Raw genomic sequence first — 23,994 nt, forward strand, 5'->3', positions numbered from 1 at the left:
CCTTTTACAAGTTAGTAAAAAGACTTTTTTAACAACTAACAATATATTCTATATTACAAAAATTAGTAATTACATTACTTGATAGAACAACGTTTCAGTTTTAAGAATCTGTATTTTTAATTGCGATATGAGCATTTTTAACGAAGTTATGGGCAATATAGTCAGAATGTTCCGAATAATTTGGGAATAAGAAATCGTAAAAACATTTTTAAAAACCAATTTTGTAGGGAAAGCTTCCGCGATAGATAGTTGAAAATTTGCTCAAATTTTTTTGGGTACGCTATAGATCTACAAAGTGAAAAAAAATTTTTTCATTTTCTTTATAGTTTTCTGTATGTAAAAATTACAAAACTCACATAACTTTAAAAAATATAGTAACTATTCAAAAGATTTCAAGCTTTAAAACCCTTTTCTTAAATTTTAATTTTGATCATTTTTTATCAAGATATTGAAGGGAGGTCCTTTTTATTAACTTGTAAAAAAACGTTTTTTCTATCCTAATATAATATAATTTAAATTAAATAAAAAAATAATTAAAATTAATCAATCAGTAAACTTTAAATCACTTATTAAATTATTTATTTAATAACTGGTTTAATTAGAATGTAATCTTTTCATTTCATATTGAATAAATCTTTTAAAATTTGCGGTATGTTTATCAATGAGGTGTTCTCGGTTCTTTCTGCAGAGAAAAACCTGAGAGACAAGCTATGCCGGCCTTTTTCCTATTATCGTCGAAATCGCCCGTATACTACCGACAGTACATCCATTTTCAGTTTGGGAATTATGTGACTACATACATTTTCTGACACTATTGATAAAATCATATCGTCGAAATGTGGTTCGTCTTTATACTAAATCCTCAGGATAGAAGCTTGCTGACTATCCATAGGAGGAATAGTTTAATGGGTCCTTGAACAAAATTTTAATTTTAATTTCGCATTTCCTACATGTAAATAAAAGTTGTTGAATTTTAATAAACAAAATTGAAAATTCAAACAAGTTAATTTAGTGAATTTTGTCTTATAATATTTATCTTATATAATATCTCAAAATTACAAAGTTATATTTCTTTATGCAAATTTTCAGCCCGTTTTTAAAAACATAATTGCGAGTATGCATCAAAGTCTCTATAATTATTAGCAATTATAGAGATTTTTAATAAATTCAATCTTTTCTAAATATATATTATCAATTTAAGATATAATTTAGTAAAAATGAGCTACTAATAAATTTAGTTTAGTAACCTGTTTTTGCAGGTAAGTATAGTTTTAATTTATTTTTTATTTTTATGTTTAATTATTTTATTGTATTTTACTAATAAAATTGCAATAACTTTTTTAATATTATTCTTTATATAATTTAATATTATAATTATAATAATTATTTATAATATACAATTATAAATAATTATTATTTATACATACATATATATATATGAAAATACATGTCCAATTAAACTCTTACTTTCAGATGATAAGTATTTAGTAATGTTTATTCGTCTTACGGTACCATTTCTATATGTAAATTGAAGCATTTATTTGTTCATAAACCATTTGAAAGTTTTAAAGATAATATTCTGAGAAATCATCTCAGCATATCATATGAAGAGATCACAAATATGAAGAAATTGTGAGTAGATATTATAATTGACGAAATCTCTCTCTTACAAAAAAGAATGCGAGCTATGTGATATGTATTGGAGAAAGAACGGCAATATTTCCTTTCATTCATAAGTATAATACTTAATAAATTATGTTTTGAAATATAATAAAGCATAATTACCATTTCTAGATCAAAATTCATGTCAGCCTGTGTTATTATACATTTAGGATTTATTATATTAACTAGAATCCGGCTTATCCGCCGACCAACCGGACCGACGTACCGATTCCAATCAACTGTAGCGTGTTCCCCATGATTCTCCCCGTTGTCATTCGTCCAAAGCCATTGCCGAAGTAATGACATACAAGTCAACCACCGCGCCGCGTAGCACGCTCCCCTTGCTGTTCATCGCGCACCCCCACTTCTCGCTGTTCGCCATTCAGATATTTAACTGTCGCATAAAAATATTTAGTTTATTCAATTATTCGTATTTTACATAATTTTGACAAACGGATATCATACATTTTACACTTTGCTTTGTGACATCTCTGGCATTTGTTCAATCCTGTATTACACCGTTCTATAAACGTAATTAGTAATTATTCGCGTGGGGTATTTTTCATATTCCAATATTATGTCTCAATTTTTATTATTTTTTCTAATGATTCGTGCTTAAGTAAAGGTTGATGAAATATTCTGTATATTCTTTATATAAAGATACATGCAAATTTTCTTAATATTGTGAAACAATTTGCGCTAAATACAGCTTTGGTTAAAAGTATTAAATATCTTGTTAATCATTATTTAATTTTTCAGTTAATAAATTAATTTAAGACACTATTATTACTGCAAATTATTCTGTTTCAAAAATTTTTTAAACTTACGTATAATGTCAATCATAATTCAATAAAATAATTGTTATAAATTATTTAAAGTAAAAAATATAAAATAAGTTTCCAAAACTTCTTTAAAATATTAAATAAGAAATTAGTCAGAAGTGTTGTTATTTAAAATAATGAATACTACGCGGCTGTGTTCCAAAATTGTTTGCCAGCGCTGGCAGCACTGTCAACACTGTTCCAAAAATCATCGTAGCACGCTGTGGCAGTGCTGCAAGAGTAAAAACGTCATTTTTGTTGTCATTTCTTGCTGCGGCTGAAGAGGTGAGGCAGCTACAGCATCCAAGATGGCGAGTATCGTTCCAAATTGAAATGCGTATTCGTACCATTTGCATGCTAAAATTAGAACGCTGTTGATAGCATGTTTTTAAGACGACAGACCTGCAGCGCTGGCAATCAATTTTAGAACACAACCTAAATAACTGTTTTATTTTTGGAAATAACTATCCCTCATTTAACTATCCCTCCTATGGATAGTCGGCACGCTTCTATTCTGTGGATTTAGTATAAAGACGAACCACATTTACTTTCAACGATACAATTTTATCGATAGTGTCAGAAAATGTATGTAGGCTGGTATTCACAGTCAGATCTTATATTCAAGACCGTCTTAAGGGGAACTTAAAGCCTCCTGTTTTACCGATTAAATCATGTAATTTTTGTATAACAAATAATTTTTTCTCTTTCACCGATTCGAAAATCCTTTTCTAGGATTAAAGTATATGCATTAATACGTGTATGGGAAGTAGAGTCTATGCCTACACGATCAAAAATTTCAAAATTGATATATTTTTTACCATTTCTTAGTAAAACATGGCATCTTAGCAGTCAAGTCGTGACATTTGCTTGAAATGAATACTTTGCAACTTGTACGAAATAGTGATTCCCAGACACGTAGTTTACACGAACAAGTAACGTCGAGTTCTTAGAATTAGACTTAGACGTTTTATTGCGACGAATTTATTATACGAAAAAATTGACACGAATGTGTGACTGCGTGTAGGTTGCGTGAGATATTGATGTGGTAGTACATAAAAACATGTCGATGCGCAGCGCGACCTCTGGTGACTTCGACGGAGTTCGAGTTTCGCTTTAGGATCCTCTTAAGTACTATCTTAAGAAGTCACGAACCAATCAGAAGGTTGCATTAGCGTCTTAAGACATTACTTAAGACGGTCTTGAAATAAGAATCGACTATGAATACCGGTCGTAGTCACGTAGTTCCCAAACTGAAAATGAATATACTAGCGGTAGTGTACGGGCGATTTCGACAATAAAAAGCATAAAACTTATAGTAATGAAACTGGAGTAATCTATCCAAGCAGTGAGTGCACAGAGTAATAAGGAGATAACTCAAGCGGTCGATCACGAAAAAAATAGGCTTAAAATACGGTGTAGGAAAACTCATGGAAAATCCGGCAATGTGATTTTAGTGCCATCACGCCTTGCGGGAAAAGTTAGAAGTATTGACTGTCACGTGATTACAGGTATCACAGGTCACATGTATGTATATACAGACAAAGACGAACAATCTGTCGGCACTTGTAATCTCGTTACAAGTCTGAGAAGAATTGTCGTAACATATTATTTAGACTTAAATTGTAGATGTAAATAACGGACCGAAATTCGTGGACATAGCCACCGACGAGATATTAAAGACCGATATTCTTACGGGAGTTGGCGTCCTTGTGAATATTGAAGTTAAGAGTTAAAAATTGAAAATATTGTACTATTTTTATGATTTATTAGTTTAGTGGACGTATTTATACATTTAGAATTCGATAATACTCGATTTTTCTTTAAAATTGTGATTTTAGTGCTATTATCAAAGTTTGATTATCAACAGAGATGATAACTGCAGAAAAAAAATTTTAATTTTTCTGCAATATATAGAATATTATAGCTTTACAAGTATGCATATTTATTTATGGAACATTTATGTAATAAAAAATCATGAATTTAATAATGTATGAAACAAATATTTTTGTTAATAATAGTAAATTTATATCAATTGTCGATAATATTAGCGTTCTTCAATTACCTCTGGGCCCTTGAGATCCTTTTTATACTGCCGAAAATTTGCTCAGGGTTGAGTCTTTAATAGTATCTCGTCGGTGACATAGCAAAAAATATAACCAAAAAATCGTGGACATTACCGACCGGATTATAGACATTGGTAGTTCAATGTTTACATTTCGTGGACATAGAGGCGCTTCAAAATAAAGTAACAGTTAAATCCCGGGCTTGGCCGCTCTTAGACTTCTCTTTAGTAGTACTGAAAGCATCTACTGCTTGCATCCCGTTGGTGTCTGATTGGACGAAATTCCATCCCCACATTCCCCACCTTATTATGTGCAATGCTTCACCTTTAGAATTCCACCATGTGTAAACCATTACAAGAATACCGGTTTGTAATCTCACTTGTAACTTTTTCGGTATAATTACTACAAATACTTCAACGCATTATTATTTATATATCAAATTTATGATCATAAAAGTATTGCCGCGTATCAAAATGGAGACCAATCATTTTGGTACTATTGACGAAAGGTATAAATATTTTTTAGAAGTGCAGCTTTGTGTTTGTCATTTTTAATACTGTAAATATATATTTCTTAATAATAAAACAACACTTATGTTTCAGTGTAAATGAGAATGTAATAGGAGCCGAGACTGTTGATGTAGTTTTGGAAGAAGCTGAAATAGTGGATTGCGATGCTAATGAACACCAGGATGATGACATTCAGTACCACCTGTATGCGATAAATAGACGTAACAATACAGTAGCGTACAAAGTTATGCAGGTCAGCAACGATAGCAGAGAGGATAACGAAATTTCGATAGCTACTCCTGTGAATAATACTGTCCAAGTTTTGACTGCACCATTAAGTGGGCAATTATACGTACTCAGTAATAGCAATGACATTGTAACGACAGAATCCACTAAAGCAGTTGTACCTAGTGTAGCTAAATTGCATATAGAAGGATCACAGAATATTATAACCACTGTAAAGAAGGTAAATTATTTAATATTACTGATACATTTTACATTATCGTTATTTTGTGTTTAGAAAGATAATTATATTTAGAGGGATGAAAGACGAAGGGTAACACATAATGAAGTTGAAAGACGTAGAAGAGACAAAATTAGCAGTTGGATTTCTAAGTTGGCAAAACTCTTAGCAGATTGTGAACAGTACATGGATGAAGAAGACACAAAACCGAATTTAGAAACACTAGTAAGAAACATTTGTGAATTCTTATTAAATAAATAGAAGGTTTGTTAGCTGCAAATCAAAAGAAGGACAATGGCTAAAGATGCGAATAAATTATTTATTATTACTTAATTTATTTTCTTTAATTTTTATTCATTCTTGACTGTTGTCCTTATATTGTAAAATTCTTAATCTTCAACTGTCGTCGTGAGTTGTCCATTGGAACCTTATCAAATTTTTCAATATCTATCAAAGTCTATTAACATGCTTTAAATGAGGATCAATGCTAATTTTTAGTTTTTTTTATTAGTTTTGATTAAAAATGGATAAATGAGAGTCTAAATATCAAAAAGATATAATAAAAAAGTTATACGATTAATAGTTTCTTCACGACGTCAGTTAAAAGTATCTTTGTTCGTCTTTTTATCATTTTTTACTTTATAACTTTATGTTGTAACTTATATTATTTGTTAATCATAATATTAATTTATAGAGCAAAGGAGGTATTCTGGCACGAGCTTATGAATACATTATGGAATTAAAAGATGCTCCGGACAAATTAACCCTTAGCTTGAATGAAAATGTGCTGTTAATGGAAGAAATTGACCAACTGCAGCAAGTCGTAACTGAATTAAGAGACGAAAATTCACAATTGAAAAACCAAGTTTCAAAACACGAAGATATAACTATACTCGGTACTTAAATCTTTATAAGGATTATACATCTTTATAAATGATTTCCTGTTCATATTTTGTGTTGCTGATATAAATGAATATCTTTATGACAAGATGGAATAAGAACACACACATGGACAAGTATAATAGTTATAAAATGTTTATTTACATATTTGTAACTCAGCATATGTATATACAGTGTGTACCCAAAATTCATGTCTCACAATACCATAGCAAGAAAGTTTTGGAAAAGTTAAGTAAAAAGTTATTTATGAATTTTTATTTTATTATTATTTAAGTAATAAGTTTTGAAATACAAGAATTTAGATATGGCCAATTGCAAATTATCTATGTATTAATGAGCGCGCTGAAAGGCGCGTTCATTAATACAACTGCAAATGTAATTCATGAACAGATCATCTAAATGTAATTGGCCATATTTACAAATTTTCATCATCCCAAAAATTACTGCTTAAAAATTTATCAATAACTTTTTTACTTAATTTTTCGAGAACTTTCTTACTATAATATTTTGTGTCGCGAAATTTTGAAACACCCTGTGTGTAATATGTGCGTGTTTGTGTGCGTGCGTGCATGTGTGTAGGTGTGTGGGTGTGTGTTTTTGTATTTCTAGAACAATGACAATCATTGTATAACATTCTATTGTACATATTGTAAACAATAATTAGCGAACAATTAATTTCGCAATGACGAATCATCGTCAAGATGATTAAATTAAAGAAATATACAAATATACAAAATGATATCACCGTTTAATTAGTAATCAACTATATGAACGTCAGATATATTGCTTAAATAGTAAGTTTCACTTAATTACTACAAAACGTGAAGTTATTTCTTCTAACAAGAAAGTAGGTCTACAGTATTTACACTTACAAAATACGTCTATATATTTACAGAAAACAGCGATTATGCATTATCTGTGCTTTTTCTCTTGCATCGTTAGTGTAGCGCGAGCTCGCTACGGAAAAAAATAGAAAAAAATTATCTGTTTATTTTATCAGAGTGTACGCACATGGTTATCAATATCAAATCTCAGGAAAAATATAAACACGTTTTTAAACACGTTATATGTACGTAACTGTCTAAATTATAACAATAACTCTTAGTTTAATACTTATTGCTTCGAAGCGTTTTTCCTCAAGTTTTGTGCAGATCTTGTTTGTATGACAGTTTCTGAAAAAAGGGGGAGGGAGGATAGTATTTTCCGAGATATAAATTAATCGCGGTGTTGAGATTACGTTAGATATGTAATTCATCTGTCGATGAGAGACCTGTACATGAGAGCTCGTGAGTGCAAGATACGAAATGTCCACGGATTTCGATTACTTCTCCGTCGTGACAGTGCAAGTACAGTTTTGTGAATTATTTTGTGCTTACTTGTGCATTACACAATATCATGTCCCGTAGACAACACGAGTGTCGTCAAAAGATGCCTGTAAAACTTATTGAGAAGACGTTCCTCTGAAGGATGTCTCTTAAAGTCTCTTGCGTGTTGCTGCTCGGGATCTTTCCACTATTTATTTTTAACAAATTACGCCTTTTTCTTATACTTATGTTGGCCATTAAAGCATTTCATGTATTAGCGATACTTATTGAAAAAATCACATTCGAACTAATGAGTCATTTCTTCTATAAAAATAACTCTGAAATGAGTTGGGTCCAGCAACAAATTGCGCCTCTCCTAAATCTAAACATCAACAGGCTAATGATCTTTCTGTACAGTAGGAATCTTGATCCATTCTTTTATCATTATATTGTCCTCGTCATATATAGTAATTTACGCTGTCGGGAAATAAGTAAAAATATACTTTTCTGTGTTATACAAAACGTAAGTATCGTCTCGCCCATACTTGTGTTACATTCCTTTAGACACAAATATCAAAAAGACAGAATAATTGCGTTTGTCCCTCGTATGTATGTAGAGAGAAAATCGAAAACGCACCGATCTTTCTCTTATTACAGACCGGATTAAACAATTTTAATGAACGAAGACGTATTTCTTTAAACTTATTGGCAGTGTTGGAAACTTTCAGAATCCGTGATTAAATCGCTAAAACTGCAAGATCGAACATTTTGTCAAGGGACCGCATAGATAATATGCACAATTAACACAGAAGTTTTGCTGGCTGACAGATATTTTCTCGTTGCTAGATCATCTTTCATACAAGAGTAGAAAACATTGAGAGAGATTCCCTCGATCATCTCCTTTTTCCTCTTTCTTCTTTCTTTCATCTTTTTTTTTCTTTTAAAAGTTTAGCGCTTTATATCGCAGTTGAATAAGGAGGCGTGATATGCGAGTACTTACATATCTTGACTAATCACTTTTTTCATCTGTATGAATAATACTGCTACTATGTTGTTCCGCAAAAACATAAACTTTTATTTTTCTTTCCTTTTGCTCTTGCGTTTCATCTTCTCGTTTTTTCCTTGTCCTTTCGCCGTTCGCAATTTCGTACAAACTACTACAAATATTTTACCATTATGACGCGAAATAACGAACATTAGTTAGGCAGTAAGAGTTACCTTGTATAGCTCGCTGAAGATTTTCTCTACAAAATACATCTATATTTTCGTTGAGAGAAAAGTGGTATGCGGAATCGCTGATCAGAATTTCCTCGCAAAATCAATCAATATGAATTTCGTGATCGAACTTGCTAACACTTGCGCAGAACGTGTTATTAGAAACGATTCTCGTTGTACATAAAATTGGTCGAAAAAATTATTCTCAAAATAGTCAAATAATCTAGACGAAGGCGAAGCTCATTTAATTCAATTCAAATATTTCCTGATCGATCCCGTCGCATTTCTCTCTCAAGATTACAACCTCAAGGTTTTCTCTTGAGGAAGCATCTCGGTCGTCAGTCTTTCGATTATCATAAAAAATACAGCCGTGTGACGTACCATGCCAGCTTTACCATTCAAAAAGCGATTGCGTGTGTAACAATACATCATATATTATGTATATCATGTTTTCATCGGCGTTTACCAAGAATTCGCGATGAAGAATGACTAGTACTTTCTCTTTAGTACTTCATAAGCCCGCTATTGACTTTATGTTATATTTACTATCTACTTCTCTAAATGTCTCTCTCTACTTTTCTAATCTACCCTCATGTCCGTTGCTATTAATGTAGTTTTTTAACGTCAAATATCTACAAGATCGATTATACATCTTTTTCAGCTCGTAACAAATATTTTTCTTCTCCGAGACTGTCTTTAGACAGTGTTAATCTCAGACTGAGCACCGCCGTAACGTAACGTCGAAGATGATCGAACATTGCTTTAAGACCTAAGAATTAGAGGAGCACCGATTCAAAGACTCACAAAATCCTGGTTAGGCATAATGAGCGACTTTTGCTCGCAAATATCTAAATTGGACGATGACATTTGATAGAGACAAACGTCTGTTTTCGCGAGAGAGGCAGTAAATGAAAAATCATTGGAAGTTTCTTCTATTTTCCTCTCCACGGACAATGATCAAGATCGGTGGATAGCGATTATTTTCTCTGCCTTAGAAAAAGATTCGAGGTATACTTCGTAGGACAAAATCCACTTATGAATTAACACCTCCGTGCCGTACATATGACGAGGCGCTGTTCATCCTCGGTCCTAGCGATCAGTGGTTCGTTCATCGATCCACGAAAAATAATTTCCACGATTTGACTCGTTGCAAAGTGAGCAGTATCACTCTGATTGGAATATCAGTTAACAAAGATATTCTCGAGTGTCTGCTCGCAAAGGTTCCTGAGCAACCAATTTTCGAAGCAACCAATATCGAGATGTATCGCGCCAGGATTTCGATAGGACGATGCAGCGTCATTAGCTGCAGCTTACAGGTCAATATACGGTACGAAGGTAGGCCTGTCTCAGGACGGTTGAAGCCGCGCGCTTTTCTTACTGCTACCAAACATGAACCATGTCCCGACTTTCCGTCCCAACGAATTAGTGGTGCCTTGACCACCGACCATTGTCGTGGGCATCTCGTACGCGGACTCCCTTTTATAAGTTTTATCTGCAACATCGTTAAATTAATGTAAGATAAAATAAATTGATATCGAATAAATCAAATTAAATCGGTCAAAATCGGATACAAATGCATACAATATAAAATGCGAGATATTACAATGAAAAATATTCCAAAGAAAAGATAAAAATAGAATCCTGACTGAGGTAATATTTTTCGCAATAAGTTCTTTACAGAATTAATTTAGAGGAAATTATTTCATATATATAGGAATATCCGAATGTTTCGGCGCCTTATATTTATATTATTAGCGTCTCAGAACGACTGTGGTTAATGTTGTCCGAACGTTTCTCGACGCACAGTGATCACATCTGACAAGTAACACTACCCAAGTGCCATACGCCGATTTTCCTGAGACTGTGCATACATGTACATTGAAAAATATCTGATACGTATTCTTTTATATCTGCCCGAAAGCCGGTTTTTTAAGGATAGAAAACTTATGAATGTATAGGAGTGAATTCCAGTATTTAGTACTTTAAGTAAAGTGCTCGAACGTTTGTTACTAAATGGGGTGATTTTTGAAGTTGCTGAATCCAAATCTGGTCCCAATTTTTGAGAATTCAATATGGTGGAACCAATATGGCGGATTTTTTTTTAAATAAAGACAGCAAGACATTCTCACTCTCTGCCAAACCCGGGAATAACGACCAACATGGAGGTGGCGAGAAACTATTCCTTTTTTTTTATATTTTTTGCCTTTTTATTTTTTTAGATTTTTGAAAAAATTTTTTGTTTCTTTTTGAGACTTTTAAAATGAAGCATATAAAGGAGCTGGAGATAAAATTATTATTATTATTAGATGCTCACACTTTATATTGAATAATAAAAAAATTGTTTCAAAAATTTTTTTGAAAAATCTAAAAAAATAAAAAAACAAAAAATTAAAAAAAAAAAAGGAATAGCTTCTCGCCATCTCCACGATGATTATTCCCGGGTTCGGTAAAGAGCGAAAATATCTTGGTCTTCATTAAAAAAAAAAATCAAATATTGAATTCTCAAAAATTGGGACCAGATTTGGATTCAGCAACTTCGAAAATCACCGTATACCCTATTCTGTAACAAATGTACGAATATTTCGTCAAATATTGGAATTCATCCCTATACATTCATAAGGGCCTTTTCTATCCTTAGAACGGTTTTCGGGCAGATATAAAAGAATACGTATCAGATATTTTTTCAATGTACTACATGTATGCACAGTCTCAGGGAAATCGGCGTATGGCACTTAGGTAGCGTTACTTGTGAGATAATTAAATCTAAATTAAAAATCTATATTGTATTCATAACATTTAATTTTCACCGATTATTGGCGTTCTCTCTCATATTTATGTATATAATTTACACGATCGTACTTATTCTTCAAAATAAAATTGTATTTTATTAATATGATTATAGATAATGTCACAGTGGGAAATATTTACTGCGAGGTTTGATCGGTGGCCTGTTCTGCTGTCTGCTGGCGGCAAGCCTGGCAAGTTGCCTAGCTGCTGCTGGAAACTCCAATCCATCGTTTCTATCCTGAGCCACCAGCCTTCTTTCCTCAGCCATTGCCGCTAGCCATCGCCGTTTCTCTTCCGCTGTACGGCAACAAAAAAGTAGCCATTTGTCTCGGACGCAGCTGTACACCTTTAGGCAATGTCTCACTGTTACCCCCGATTGAAGATCTACGAAGAAAATCAATTATTAATTTGATATATTTTCATTACAAATCGTGATCAGTTATACATCGTATGTTCTACCGATTCTATTTTAATTATTTAATAACGTGCTTTGCTATAATGATAGTAATATGCAAAATAAAAAAATAATAAAATAATATAAAATTATAAAATTTATGAATTACTACTTTCTTATCGTAAAAGATATAACAATTTAAATTATCAAGAAATGCCATTAACAGCATTACCTTTTCCATCAGGCACATCAATGACTTCGCTAGTGTCGAGATAGATGCGACCTTTGTAAACGTAAGTATTACGCTTGAGAATGTCCTTCTTGCAATAGACCAGTTGATGATCGAAAAGGAATAACGTAATATTATTCGTCCACATGCCGGTCTTCACTCTCATCGCCTCACCTTGATAAATAAGTTGCGACGAAACTTCTATGAGATCCTCACCCTGCGACCGATTGTCATCGATATTAAACATATTTCTCAACAATTTTTTTTAATTAACCATTTGAAACCAAATAAAGATCGCATTATTCAGGTAAATTCGGTATTGTAGCCAAAATGTATATTTCAAAGACAATTTTATTTGCAACTATGAAAAGTGACATACCTCCCAACCTTCTACACGCAATTGCCATGCGGCTAACTTTTCCAAACTTTCCATCCGCCTTTTTCTCTCGTTGATCAATACAGCGACGTCTCTCATCGCTTCCAAGGCCTCCTGGATCTTGTGATAATCCGGATGATCGGTCTTCGTATATTTCAACAGCTCCGCCAATTGAAGAGGATATTTGCATATTCGTTGGATGGGAGTCAATAAATATCCGTCCAAGGGGATTTCTATGAGGCCCCTCATCAATCGACAAGCCTCGAAAAATTTGCTATAACGATTGTGCTGATAAAGCTCTTGCAGCGTTGCCGTGGCCATTGGGTGGCTGTTGCAGTATTCGGAATACATGCGAAAACCCGCCCTCTGAAAGAATCAATAGCACCTCCTTTTTCTTTAACTTTATCTAAAGGTATATAAACAGAATTCTTCCTAACGTCTCTCTAACTTTCAATATATAGTCCAAGAAAGTTAAATATAATGAACACACTTATATATGCGTATCAATTAATTCATTATTCGTATAAATGGGATTATCAAGAAAAAAGGAAATTCAATATAAATTTGATAATGCTAACATGATTGAGGAAGCATTCGCCAACGCAGCTTTTGTACGGCGCGTTCCAGTCGATGCGATCTTCGAGGTCCTTCAGGAATTCGGACTGAAAGTCTAGGAGCTCTTCGAGGTTGATGAAGATCGTCTCGATCTGCTCCTCGGTAAACATGTCCGTGCGCCTGCGGCATTCCGCGATGTAACCCTCAGCCACGTCGCGCAGAACTTTGACGAAATCGCGCTCAGTCTGGACCAGCTCGCGGACCACGCTAGTCCTCACTTGCTCGTTCGAGAGTAGGGAGATGCTTGTTCGTCTTCTGAGCTGAGTACCCGAGGATCCTCCCGAAGCCATCGCAGCCAGACAATCCTCCACCGTGTCCTCTTGGCTCACGCGCAACTTTACAAACAAATTTATTTCACTGAATTTATTTATTATTTATACATTTAATTTAATTTAATTTAATTACGTAAACTACTAAAAATTCGATAATTAAAATAATTATAAAGTTATAAATATGAAAAAATAAATAATTACGATATTATTACTCGAGATAATTCTAATAAAGATAAAAAATAGCGTGTGTAATTCGTTAATAAATTATTATTAATATAATAATTATGTTGTGTACGTATTAATTATTTTATTAAACATTTTATGTATGATAAATAATATTTATTATTATTATAAAAATCGTACGAATTTATTTAAGGATATTTACCCTGACAAAAGCGGCAGGAAACCATCCATACTCTCCTCTGCAGCTACCCCACCACCAATCCCTATCTAGGGTATCGAGGACATCGATGACATCCCCAGCACGAAAAGCTAACTCTTCCGACTCCATTGCCACATGATCCCAAACGGCCTCGGCTAACATGACAATCTCCTCATCCATCGTTTGCTCGAATGATTTTTTTTTATCCGTCAAGGAAGCGATCGAAGATTCGGAATCAGACATCATTTCATCGTCTTCTGATGTTCCGGCTCTTCCATCCTGCTCGTCCTCTGATAGCACGTTGCCACTGGGTAATCTCGCGCCTACTTTTTTAAGGAATAGAATTTGGTTGTAGTAGAAATAAATAAACAACGTGAGTACATACCCTTAAACAGATTGCCCAAATATTGACTCAAATTTGAAATAAAACGTAGTTGAAGAAATAAAAATGGAAATTAATCGGCACGTATATCGATAATATATTGTTATCTTTTTAATAAATATATTGCAACTTATTTGCAAAATTACAAAAAGAGGATATTAAAAATATATAAAAAAATAAACCAAACAAAATTAACTTTTTCAAAGAAATATCTTTTCATTTAATTCTTTAATATAAATGCTTTGTCTGAACAAAACAATCGAGTCCTACAAAGCGTCCTATAACGTGAACGACATTTCGCTCCGTTTACGCTCGTCGAAGGATCCCTCTGGAAGTTATTGGGACAACAAGTACGTCAGCCCCCGGGCCAAAAACCGTCCATTGTGCAGCTCTCGGTGTGAGCGGAAAAAGAATGAAACAGTAGTTTTCATGAGATTCCTCGGGAGAAGGTAACCAAGCCCGCCGGAGTATCTCTCTTAAGTATTCAGTTAACCGCGTACGTGCGAATTGATCGCACCCTCGGGAAGTCGCATCTCTCGCAGGAGGGAGAGCTACGAACGTGCAAGAAAATGCTTTTACTAGGTTCTCCAGCAAACCGGGTTCCTTATTACTATAACGCAAAACAGAAACGTTTCCACACGAAGCAACGTTCTTACTAGGGATGAAACTGAGCGTGATTATTACAATAGGGACGTCCCATTCCTTACTCTCGCACAATTAGCTTCCCTTCTCTTTTCTTTCTCTTTATTAAGAGGGTGCATTCAATGGCAACACGATGTGAATGTTTCAACAATATCTTTACGAGGAATGCATGCTGAATACTCTTCAAGGTGATGTCTAGAGAGAAACTGGTGATCTCTGTGGTATACAGTGCACTAGATGTCATCGAGGTTTTTCTACTGGCGTGTAAACTTTGTCCACCCAGCAAACGCGTTCTGACAGAATCCCTCCAACAATTACCGATACCATGTGAAAATATCTTTTTTGAAGATTTACTCAATAAAAGTGATCGTTAAAAAGAATCTTAGTTTCTGTATCATTCTCTTGCGTTTTTTTTCTTTCCGTCTCAATTTTTTTATATTACATTAATACAACTGCACAATGTATCTTTTAAAAATTTAGAACGATCTACGATTAATTTGAAAATAATATTTCGAGTGATATGAATAATTCTTCTCGATAGAGAGATGATTCAAGAAGAGACGTGCCGTCTCTCGTATTTTACAAACGATAAGAGAACAGTCTACGCGTGTGCTTGGTAGACAAGACGAGAGGAACGTGATCTACGTCAGAGAGAGAGAGAGAGAGCTCGAAGTCTATCTTAAGTTGAAAGGTCAAGTACGATGATGTTTACCTGCGGTTTTGACGCGCATTAGCGGCGAAAGCTGATTGATTCCCAGTGGCTGGCTAAGCGACCGCCTCAAATTTGTCCGAGAACTCCTCCCTTTCGCGTTACTAAAGAGCGCGAGAAAAAGAGGAAACGTTAATTCGACATTAATCCGTTTTTGTACCGCCTTAACGTGCGGCGTATCGAGCGAAGGGATCGACAAAAGCGTGTACTCAGGTATTAAGCATATCGGTACAACATTCAGCAACAGATTACAGTATAGGTAGGTATAATATGTATATGTATAATATATATATATATATATATAGAGTACAACACACGACAAGAGGTATGTATATATACATATGTATATATACGTATGTTACGCGTGGCACAGATCAACTTTTTACTGGAGGAAAGATTAAAAGAAGGTGGTTTGTTATAATACCCGTCTACCTACCACTGGTCTCCCTCGATTTACTGGAAAGGTTCGAGAACAAAGAATTTTAAGTTTTCCCAAGTTGTCACTTGTTTTTCGGGGGTTGTTGATTCGAGATGTGGGAATCGCAATATAAGTGTCGCGTTTGTGAGAGGAAGTCAGAATTGTTATTGATTCGAAAATAAAAAAAGCAGCGAGCGAGCGAGCGCGTCAGGCTACAGTAGGTATGGCCGTGCGGCTAAAAAGAGCGGAATTAACAAGCGATATATCTTTTTACTTCGTATGTTTCTCTTTTCTTTTAATGCCTCCTTGACACTGCTAGCTTTTTCACACTTGCAGAGTGCGAAAGATTATGCTCGCCTCGATTCTGGAAACCCAAGGAAACGTTGCTTGGATCTCAAATATATATTTTAATTATACATCTGTCAAATAGAATGTGACAACTTTGAGCGTAGAACAAAATATTCAATATTTTTAAAAGCTTTAGTTTGATATTTTAAAAAATTGTAATAAAAGACGTGTAAAATAATAATATTAGAAGATAATATTATACAGAAGAAAGCCTCTATCAATTATAATACAATTTAACAGAAAATCTTGTAACTTTTTTAGATAAAACACATTTTAAAAAGTAGCATATATTTTGATTAAATCTATCGAATATGACAATTTTTTATATATTTTATGCATTAAACAAGACACTCATACATTTTAAAGGTTTTAATTTGAGGTATTTGGAAAAATCACATAAAAGAAAATGTAAGATAATAATATTGTAAAATGATACAATAATTCAAAAAAAGACTCTCTTTCAATTCTAGTTCCGTTTTTTAAATTTCGTAATTTTTTAGATAGAATAATATATATTAAGAAAAGTAATATATTTCATAATCAAATTATGTATTCATCGAATATAACAATTTTACGCATCAAAATATACACTTATAAATATTTTTAAATGGTTCGATTTGAGATATCTGAAGGAATTGTAATGAAAAATAGGATAATAACATTATAAGATGATTATTATGAGAAGAAAACTTCTCTCTCAGTTATAATTCTCTGTTCAGCCAATCTTTTAGATAGAATACATTAAGAAAGTAGCTTTGAGAATAATAAGAAAGATCATTAAAGCTTTTAATAGGGTTTGCCTTATTCAAACTCTTTTCCTCATTACTGAAAATCGCTTGAATAGCTTCGATGGTTTTATACCTATCTAAAAAGAAAAAAGTTCTTTATATTTATATATTTTTCTCTTGTTAAAGCTTTTCAAGAAAGCTTCTCTATTCAACTCTAATCATACTTCTATCAGTTCAAGGATCCAAACGCAACGGTTGCCTGGGTTTCCCCAGCCTTCGCGAAGAGCCGACGTGATTCGCAAATGGCGATGATTTAATGAGGCGTACGCGACAAGGGTTGCTTGAACACAAGCGCGATTGTGATGATTAAACGCACCTTCTGAGCGTAACGATATCATGGGAGGAGTGCCTCGGGCTGAGCCTTGGCGGTCTCGATTTGATCGGTGACGGAGTTGACAGCATCCTGCGATAATTGTGAACGTATCCAGATCTGGTGTCCCATTGGAGCAATCTCTGCCCTCCTAAATCGCTGTTCGTGCGACGCACGTGATTATGCCGCGACGTACGATTCTGCAGATCCGCCTGGAATAGTCACACAGGTGCAATTTTGATGATGAACTGAAATTAATTTGTGTCGCGCTGAACGCGCTTAATTCATCGCACCTCTAAGATGAAACGCGCAAGTTCCCTATTTTCTCTGCAATTAGCAGCGAGTTATATCGTAGGTCTACGTATCATGAACGTATTAAATTTGTTGGAAATAACGAGAAATTTAATACGTTTCTTCACTATGTGCTATTTCAATGTAACTATAAGATACAGTTAAGGGTTCTTTTATGTTGCTTTTATCCGAAAAATATAAATCTCCCTTGCTCTTTTTTCTTTTTTTATTTCTAATATAAACCTATTTTTCCAAATTTCATAAGAATTTTGTAATTCTTAATTTTGTATTTTTAGATACTATATATAAAGATAAATATATTTAATCTATACAAAATGTATCAAACTACCTGTATTACCCTTTTTTAAAAATGAATTTGGAAGTTGAGGAAAGAATTTTTATTACTAAAGCTATCTGAATTGTCTAACATTGGCATTTTAGTTTTCCGGAAACTGCTGAAAGTAGGATAGACGTGAGTCAAGTCTGAAATTTTAAATAGAAGTAGAGTTCAAGGAGATTGTCGACTGGGTCTCTTTTAAAACCAAATAACATTTGCTTAAAATTTTTTTATATTACAGTTTACGAAAAAAAATAAGGAAGTTGTGTGTCTTAGATTATAAATCATTCATTTATCTAAACACTGATAATTATTTGGAGTTTAAATCAGGTACATTTTTAGGATCGAACCGTATGTGATTAAGAAATTAAAAAAATACTTTTTCTTCCATTTTTTTTTATTTTAATTGAAACAAAAATAATAAGAAATAATATTTTTTGTTAGGAGTAACAGATATTAAAACTCTTTTATTTCAAAATATTTCTTTGCAATAGACCTATCCAATGATATTTTATTCACCTATGTTTCAATTAAAAATTTAAGGATTTGTTAGTTTCTTTACTTTCCACTTTATTTCTAAAAACATAAATACCATCACTCGATTCATCATGTAAGATTTGATCTTTTACCGGTCTCTTAAAATTTTAATTTGAACTCCCGATTAATGTCTGGATGATTCATATTTGTGATATTTCTTTATTTTCCTCGTAAATCGTGATATCAGACAAAGTTCAAGCAAACATTGTTTAATTTTAAAAGACCTATTCAACAATGTCTTATGTGACCTATGTTCCTATTTACATTGTCAAACCTAGCTCAGAGCTCACTTTCGGTTAGTTTTTTTTCGAAATCGCCGTTAGTTCAAATAGGTAAATTAAGAATAAAATTTTTTACTCTAACTTTGGACCATTATTTATTTCCGAGAAAAAAAAATAGTAGTAGGGTAACTCCGGTATATATGTCGCACCTATCAAAAATTTAATTTATTAAGTATTATTTACTATGTTTAAAGCAAATAAACTATATCAGTAAAAACTTTGTACTGTCTACTATTATGAAAAAAATATTAGAAATCTGAAATATTTATATTTTGTATTAAAAAATGAACTTTTTTGAACCTTTGCATTTTCGCTGTATATATATCTCATAGAGGTGGGATATATGGCTACTCATAGGGGGAGGAGGGGTATGTACGGCTCATGCAAAATTTACAAATAATGCATATAAATAAGACATAAAATGATACAATAACTTATAAAATGCGTTTATAAAGTTTTGTTAAGGAATAAGAATGATAAATATGTATATGAAGTAATAAATAATAATTACAATCTTCCTATATATATTACAAGTATTATGACATGAGGTACATATTTCATGTAATGCGTTTATTGCGTTTAGTGCACTGAATTCAATCTGCGCACTTTGTATGCTTTGGGCATAAATCCCGCCCGCTAAAAATGCCGTATATATTAAACAGGTGGGATATACAAAACAACAAACTAAGCAAAGAATACAAAAGTAAAGTACTTATATTTTGTTATACAACATGCTTTACTATTCCTCTATACTCATGTATCACGAAATAACCACTAAGTCTTTTGCACTACAGTAATCATTTTATGTAGATTAGAATTTATGATGGTGCTACTTAACATAGTGACAAATCGATTCAAACTCACAATAATTTTATTAATATTAACAGTAAGAAATTGAAATCGTAACAATATACTAATATAACATAAAGGCATATAACAGAGAATAGTTGTGGGAAAATTACCCCCACTCCTTCTATTTTTTCTGACTTCTGCGGCGTAAATCCCAGCGCGCCGTATTTGCCGGAGTTACCCTAAGTGTAATCTGATATAGTCTATATATAAAATATTTTTAATTTTCTAATATACTGTTAATAATACTTTGGCTAGTTCAGAATAAATTCTTCTTTAGCAGAAATATAGAGATTACTATTTATTTTCTAATACTTTGCATTATATCTATAATTTAGCGTCAAATATTAACTTGTAAAATTTTGTCTGTTATTCTAAAAAAGAATAAAATATAAAATATGTTAAAAAAATAGGCCAAAATACGCAAAGATAAAAGATGTATGATTAATTATACAATTCTAATTTGTCAATTTAAAATTAGCACGATACAATGGAACCAGTTTCGACCTAATTCAATCAGCCTTCATTAGCCGCAATTGCATAAAATAACATTCAGTTGATTAAAATTAGTAAATACATAATTAAAAATTTTCAGATAAATTACGTATGTGACATATAAGTAAAAACATTATTCAAGCTATAAATATAGTCCAAGAATAATGTCATGTAGTATTATGAAATAAAATACAGTATAAATTAATTGTTGTTATGATCATAAAAATAAACTTAATTAAATTAATATAATATAAAAAGAATATAATATAATGGATGGAACTTGTCACTTCATCTCGTATGAACATTGTATCCATCTTTTCCTTTTCTTCTTATACAAATATTATCTCGATGCAGTCGATATGTGAAAAAGTCCAATAGATTAATAATTATTGCGATATGGCTGTTGTAATTGATAAAACTTCAAAGTAAATAAGATATTTGAGAAATTTCATATTAGTATAATTTTAAGCGATAATGCAATGTTATCAATACTTCGTGATTAAAATACGGTAAATATTCAAATTGTATTATACTAAACTCTAATTAAAATTAATTGTGTTTTGTTATGTATTTAATTTTTCAAAGTTTTTAATCACGGAAAATCTTCCTTTTCCAATTTTTTTTATCCAATTATATATGTGTGTCTGTGTGTGTGTGTGTGCGTGTGTGTGTGTGTGTGCGCGCGCGCGCGTGTGTGTATAAGTTGAAAATTAACGATTATTTATTAAGAGAAAAATTTATTCCAAATCTGCCAAAGTATTAAAAAGATAATAATTTGAAGATGTATGCAAACATTTTTAATGGAAATCAGGAACAATATTACTCGTAAATGTATATAAATTAATGACACTTTACTTTTGGTTCTCCATCAATTGTCGACATTATTCTTCGATAGCATCAAAAGAACTTTTGTACGGACTTTTGTACGGAATGATTAATATACACACAACAATTGCATTTCACGCACGAAATATATTCAGGCAACAACAGACTCGAACATAACAAGTTCTTTACACCGTGAGTTAAATTCTGGACAACCGCACGAGCTGCTCCATATCGACTAATGACGAGCGCGTTTCCTTTCTCGGTATCCTGGCGCTTGCGATATAAAAACGAATCACGATATGGCGTAAGTGAATCTCTCTGCAAACGTGGTCAAATCGTACGTAGAGATGACTAATTCTGGCTTTATCAAGGAAACAGTCACGACAATAACACCATGATAAGCATTATGAATATCATGTTACTATTAATGACTAATGTAAGTCATCGTTTACAGCTAAAAGAAATATATAAAAATAAATCGTCTGGGATTATATATATGATTTATATAAAAATAATGTCCAATCGCGCGCGTATATGTCCTTGTCTCGCGAGAAATTAATTCGGAAGAGCGAATTAAAAGCGAATTATATTTGCTGCAAAAAATATTTGAACTTTTACGTATGGAATCAATTATATCTTTACAAAAAGAACCATTTGTTAATTCGCTACCAATCTAATCTTGACCCAAAAACAATAAAGTTAAAAATTGCGCACTTGATTTAATTAATATTGAACACTCTCTATTACAATATTCATCGCGATTTGCATCAATTCGATCGGAACAAAAGTTCGTAGCGCTAAAAACTTCGAAGTTCAAACTAGCTACAACTTCGTTAAAAATGAAGAAAACTTAAATTTTTAAAAAGGATTTGAAAGCTTGAAATCTCTACTTTTTAAAAGTCACTATGTCTTTTTTGCGTTTCTGTGAGTGAAGTAACTTTTATATATAGAAAACTACAAGTTGTACAAAATGGGAAATTTTCTTCTCACTTTGTAGACCTGTCACGTGCCCCAAAAAACTTGCGAAAATTTTTTATTTTCTAACATGACAACTTACAATTTTCTCTACAAAATCGTTCCTAAAATTTTTTGTTACTGACGTACAATTAAGGAGCATATAGCTACAACTCGAGATGTTTTAAGAGATAAAATAATGTATTTCGAATAAATTCGTTAAAACATAAAATTTGTAAATTTCGTTGCTAAAGTATTACGCATTTCAAAAAATGGATTCTTAAAGTTAAAACTTTGTTCTAATATCGAATGATATAATTGCAAAATTATACTATTCCAAATTTTTTTTAAAAACATGAGACAGTACAAATAAAATAACGCTACAAACTTTTGTTCCAATTCAATATTTTTATGTTGTAAGAAATTAATGTATCGATATCATACTATTTCGTACGAGCTGAAATATTTTCTGAAATAAAGATATAAGAAGCATTAACATAACTATAAAAGAAAGGAATAAAAAGTTTACCTTGAACTTGTCAATCAGTATCTGGTTGATGAGCTCGGACTGGGGCCGCAATTTATCGGTAACTCGCCTGCGAAGAGCCGGAGGGCTGTCAGTGTCGTCAGGAATATCATCCGTATCGTGGGACTCGGAGCTGTCACCACCCCCCATCACTCCACCGCCACTGCCCCCAGTCAACGCTCCACCAGATACCATCTACGTCATTTGTACAAAACGTTTACGATATTTACTTCCTTCATGTGTCAACTCTTTTTCGTTGAGTTGAGTAACGCCTTGAGGACGCTATCTAAATCGTCCGAAAGATGTTTGGAGGAAGTTTGAAAGATTAAGATGTCTCTCAGCCGCATAAGATTTGATCTCCTATTTCGTCTAAAAACCATTCCAATCTTTCAAACACCCTTAGACGTCATTCGAACATTTCTTGAACTCGCAACTTGTTTTTCGAAGAAACGTAGAGAAAATCAGAAAATTTGTCTTTTTCTCTTTCGTTTTCTCTCTTTCATCTTCTCACCTCGATTTGTATACCGCTGTCTCCGCTGTTGCATTTGGCATTTCGGGCAGCTTTATTGCCCTTTTTTCTCTCCTTACTGCTCCTCCAGACGAGTGGGCCAAACCTAAACATATTCGGTTAAGTCGTGCTTCTCCTCTCAAGATGATTGTCATTAAAGGATCGATACGATATCTTTTATCACTCTCTATGTCAAACATGTAATTGAATTTGATTTGATAGTTTATGTTTATATAATAGCTAAAATTTGGGATTTACATTATTAATTTTAGACTCAATAATATATATATTCTGTTTTAAAAATAATTTCTTTTTCTTTAACATAAAATATATTTTAAAAAAAGTAATTATTACAAAAGTGACACAACTTAAAAAATTAAATTTTTCAGAAAAAAGAAAAAATTTTTCAACTTGATAGAAATTATTAAATATTTGCCAAATTTTTGCAAAAAGAATAATTATTAGCATAATAAAATATTATTTTTATTATTTTCGTTTTACCCTTAAAAAAAAACAATTTTTGAAATGTTACTATTTTAACGATTTTTTTGTGATAATTTTTTATGAAATTAATTTTTGATAATTGCTAGAGTAACTCTTATTTAATTTATTCTCTCGTAATGACTTGAAAATTACGTTTTTTTACTTTTTGAATGTCACTTTTGAAATAAGGAAGTGACATGCTCAAAATTAAGAAAATAAATTAAGGAGGGATTCGCCTTTTAGACTGATATAAACATAGTCATTCGCATATCTTGCCTTTTCAGGATATACGGATAATAACTATGGTAAATTTTATATA

At 32.5% G+C, this 23,994-nt stretch overlaps 2 protein-coding genes and 1 long non-coding RNA gene across 7 annotated transcripts in view; 1 reads left to right on the forward strand and 2 right to left on the reverse strand.

Annotated features, from left to right (window-relative positions):
* Positions 1–838: 838 nt before the first annotated feature.
* On the reverse strand, positions 839–3,458 carry LOC108753192. 3 transcript variants are annotated; one of them, XR_001939609.1, is made up of 4 exons: positions 3,302–3,458; positions 2,128–2,185; positions 1,786–2,056; positions 839–912 (listed from the first exon to the last, which is right to left on the reverse strand). It is a non-coding gene; the product is annotated as an uncharacterized LOC108753192 (long non-coding RNA). The 3 variants fall into 3 exon arrangements; XR_001939610.1 differs by lacking the exon at positions 3,302–3,458 and adding an exon at positions 3,032–3,271; XR_001939611.1 differs by lacking the exon at positions 2,128–2,185.
* Positions 3,459–4,543: 1,085 nt separating this feature from the next.
* On the forward strand, positions 4,544–11,909 carry LOC108753191 (upstream stimulatory factor 2-like). Of its 3 annotated transcripts, XM_018494574.1 has the most exons (6): positions 4,544–4,911; positions 5,003–5,054; positions 5,149–5,521; positions 5,594–5,743; positions 6,213–6,414; positions 11,840–11,909. In XM_018494574.1, the coding sequence occupies exons 2-6, from the start codon at positions 5,020–5,022 to the stop codon at positions 11,875–11,877; spliced, it is 798 nt and encodes a 265-aa protein (XP_018350076.1). In that variant the 5' UTR covers positions 4,544–4,911; positions 5,003–5,019; the 3' UTR covers positions 11,878–11,909. The 3 variants fall into 3 exon arrangements, 2 of the variants coding, with proteins under 2 accessions (XP_018350076.1, XP_018350075.1); XM_018494573.1 differs by having other exon boundaries at positions 4,545–5,054; XR_001939608.1 differs by lacking the exon at positions 11,840–11,909 and adding an exon at positions 7,314–10,238 and having other exon boundaries at positions 4,546–5,054; positions 6,213–7,212.
* LOC108753190 (filaggrin) overlaps positions 10,253–23,994 on the reverse strand; it is a 135,329-nt gene continuing 121,587 nt past the window's right edge. Inside the window, exons 14-23 of the mRNA XM_018494572.1 lie at positions 23,196–23,298; positions 22,688–22,879; positions 17,596–17,801; positions 15,729–15,829; positions 13,996–14,318; positions 13,302–13,673; positions 12,727–13,089; positions 12,351–12,564; positions 11,866–12,108; positions 10,253–10,429 (exon numbers count right to left, since the gene is read on the reverse strand). Of these exons, the coding sequence (XP_018350074.1) occupies positions 10,284–10,429; positions 11,866–12,108; positions 12,351–12,564; positions 12,727–13,089; positions 13,302–13,673; positions 13,996–14,318; positions 15,729–15,829; positions 17,596–17,801; positions 22,688–22,879; positions 23,196–23,298 (2,263 nt within the window). The 3' untranslated portion in view covers positions 10,253–10,283. The remainder of the gene's footprint in view (positions 10,430–11,865; positions 12,109–12,350; positions 12,565–12,726; positions 13,090–13,301; positions 13,674–13,995; positions 14,319–15,728; positions 15,830–17,595; positions 17,802–22,687; positions 22,880–23,195; positions 23,299–23,994) is intronic.

This window comes from Trachymyrmex septentrionalis, unplaced genomic scaffold (assembly GCF_001594115.1).
Source record: "Trachymyrmex septentrionalis isolate Tsep2-gDNA-1 unplaced genomic scaffold, Tsep1.0 scaffold66, whole genome shotgun sequence".
Lineage (NCBI taxonomy): Eukaryota > Metazoa > Arthropoda > Insecta > Hymenoptera > Formicidae > Trachymyrmex > Trachymyrmex septentrionalis.

Excerpts from the sequence above, each read along its gene's own strand:
- LOC108753191 (XM_018494573.1), top strand. The coding sequence starts at position 4,990 with ATGATCATAAAAGTATTGCCGCGTATCAAAATGGAGACCAATCATTTT. Across the intron at positions 5,744-6,212 it reads AACCGAATTTAGAAACACTA|AGCAAAGGAGGTATTCTGGC; the intron begins GTAAGAAACATT and ends ATTAATTTATAG. Across the intron at positions 6,415-11,839 it reads CGAAGATATAACTATACTCG|ATAATGTCACAGTGGGAAAT; the intron begins GTACTTAAATCT and ends ATATGATTATAG.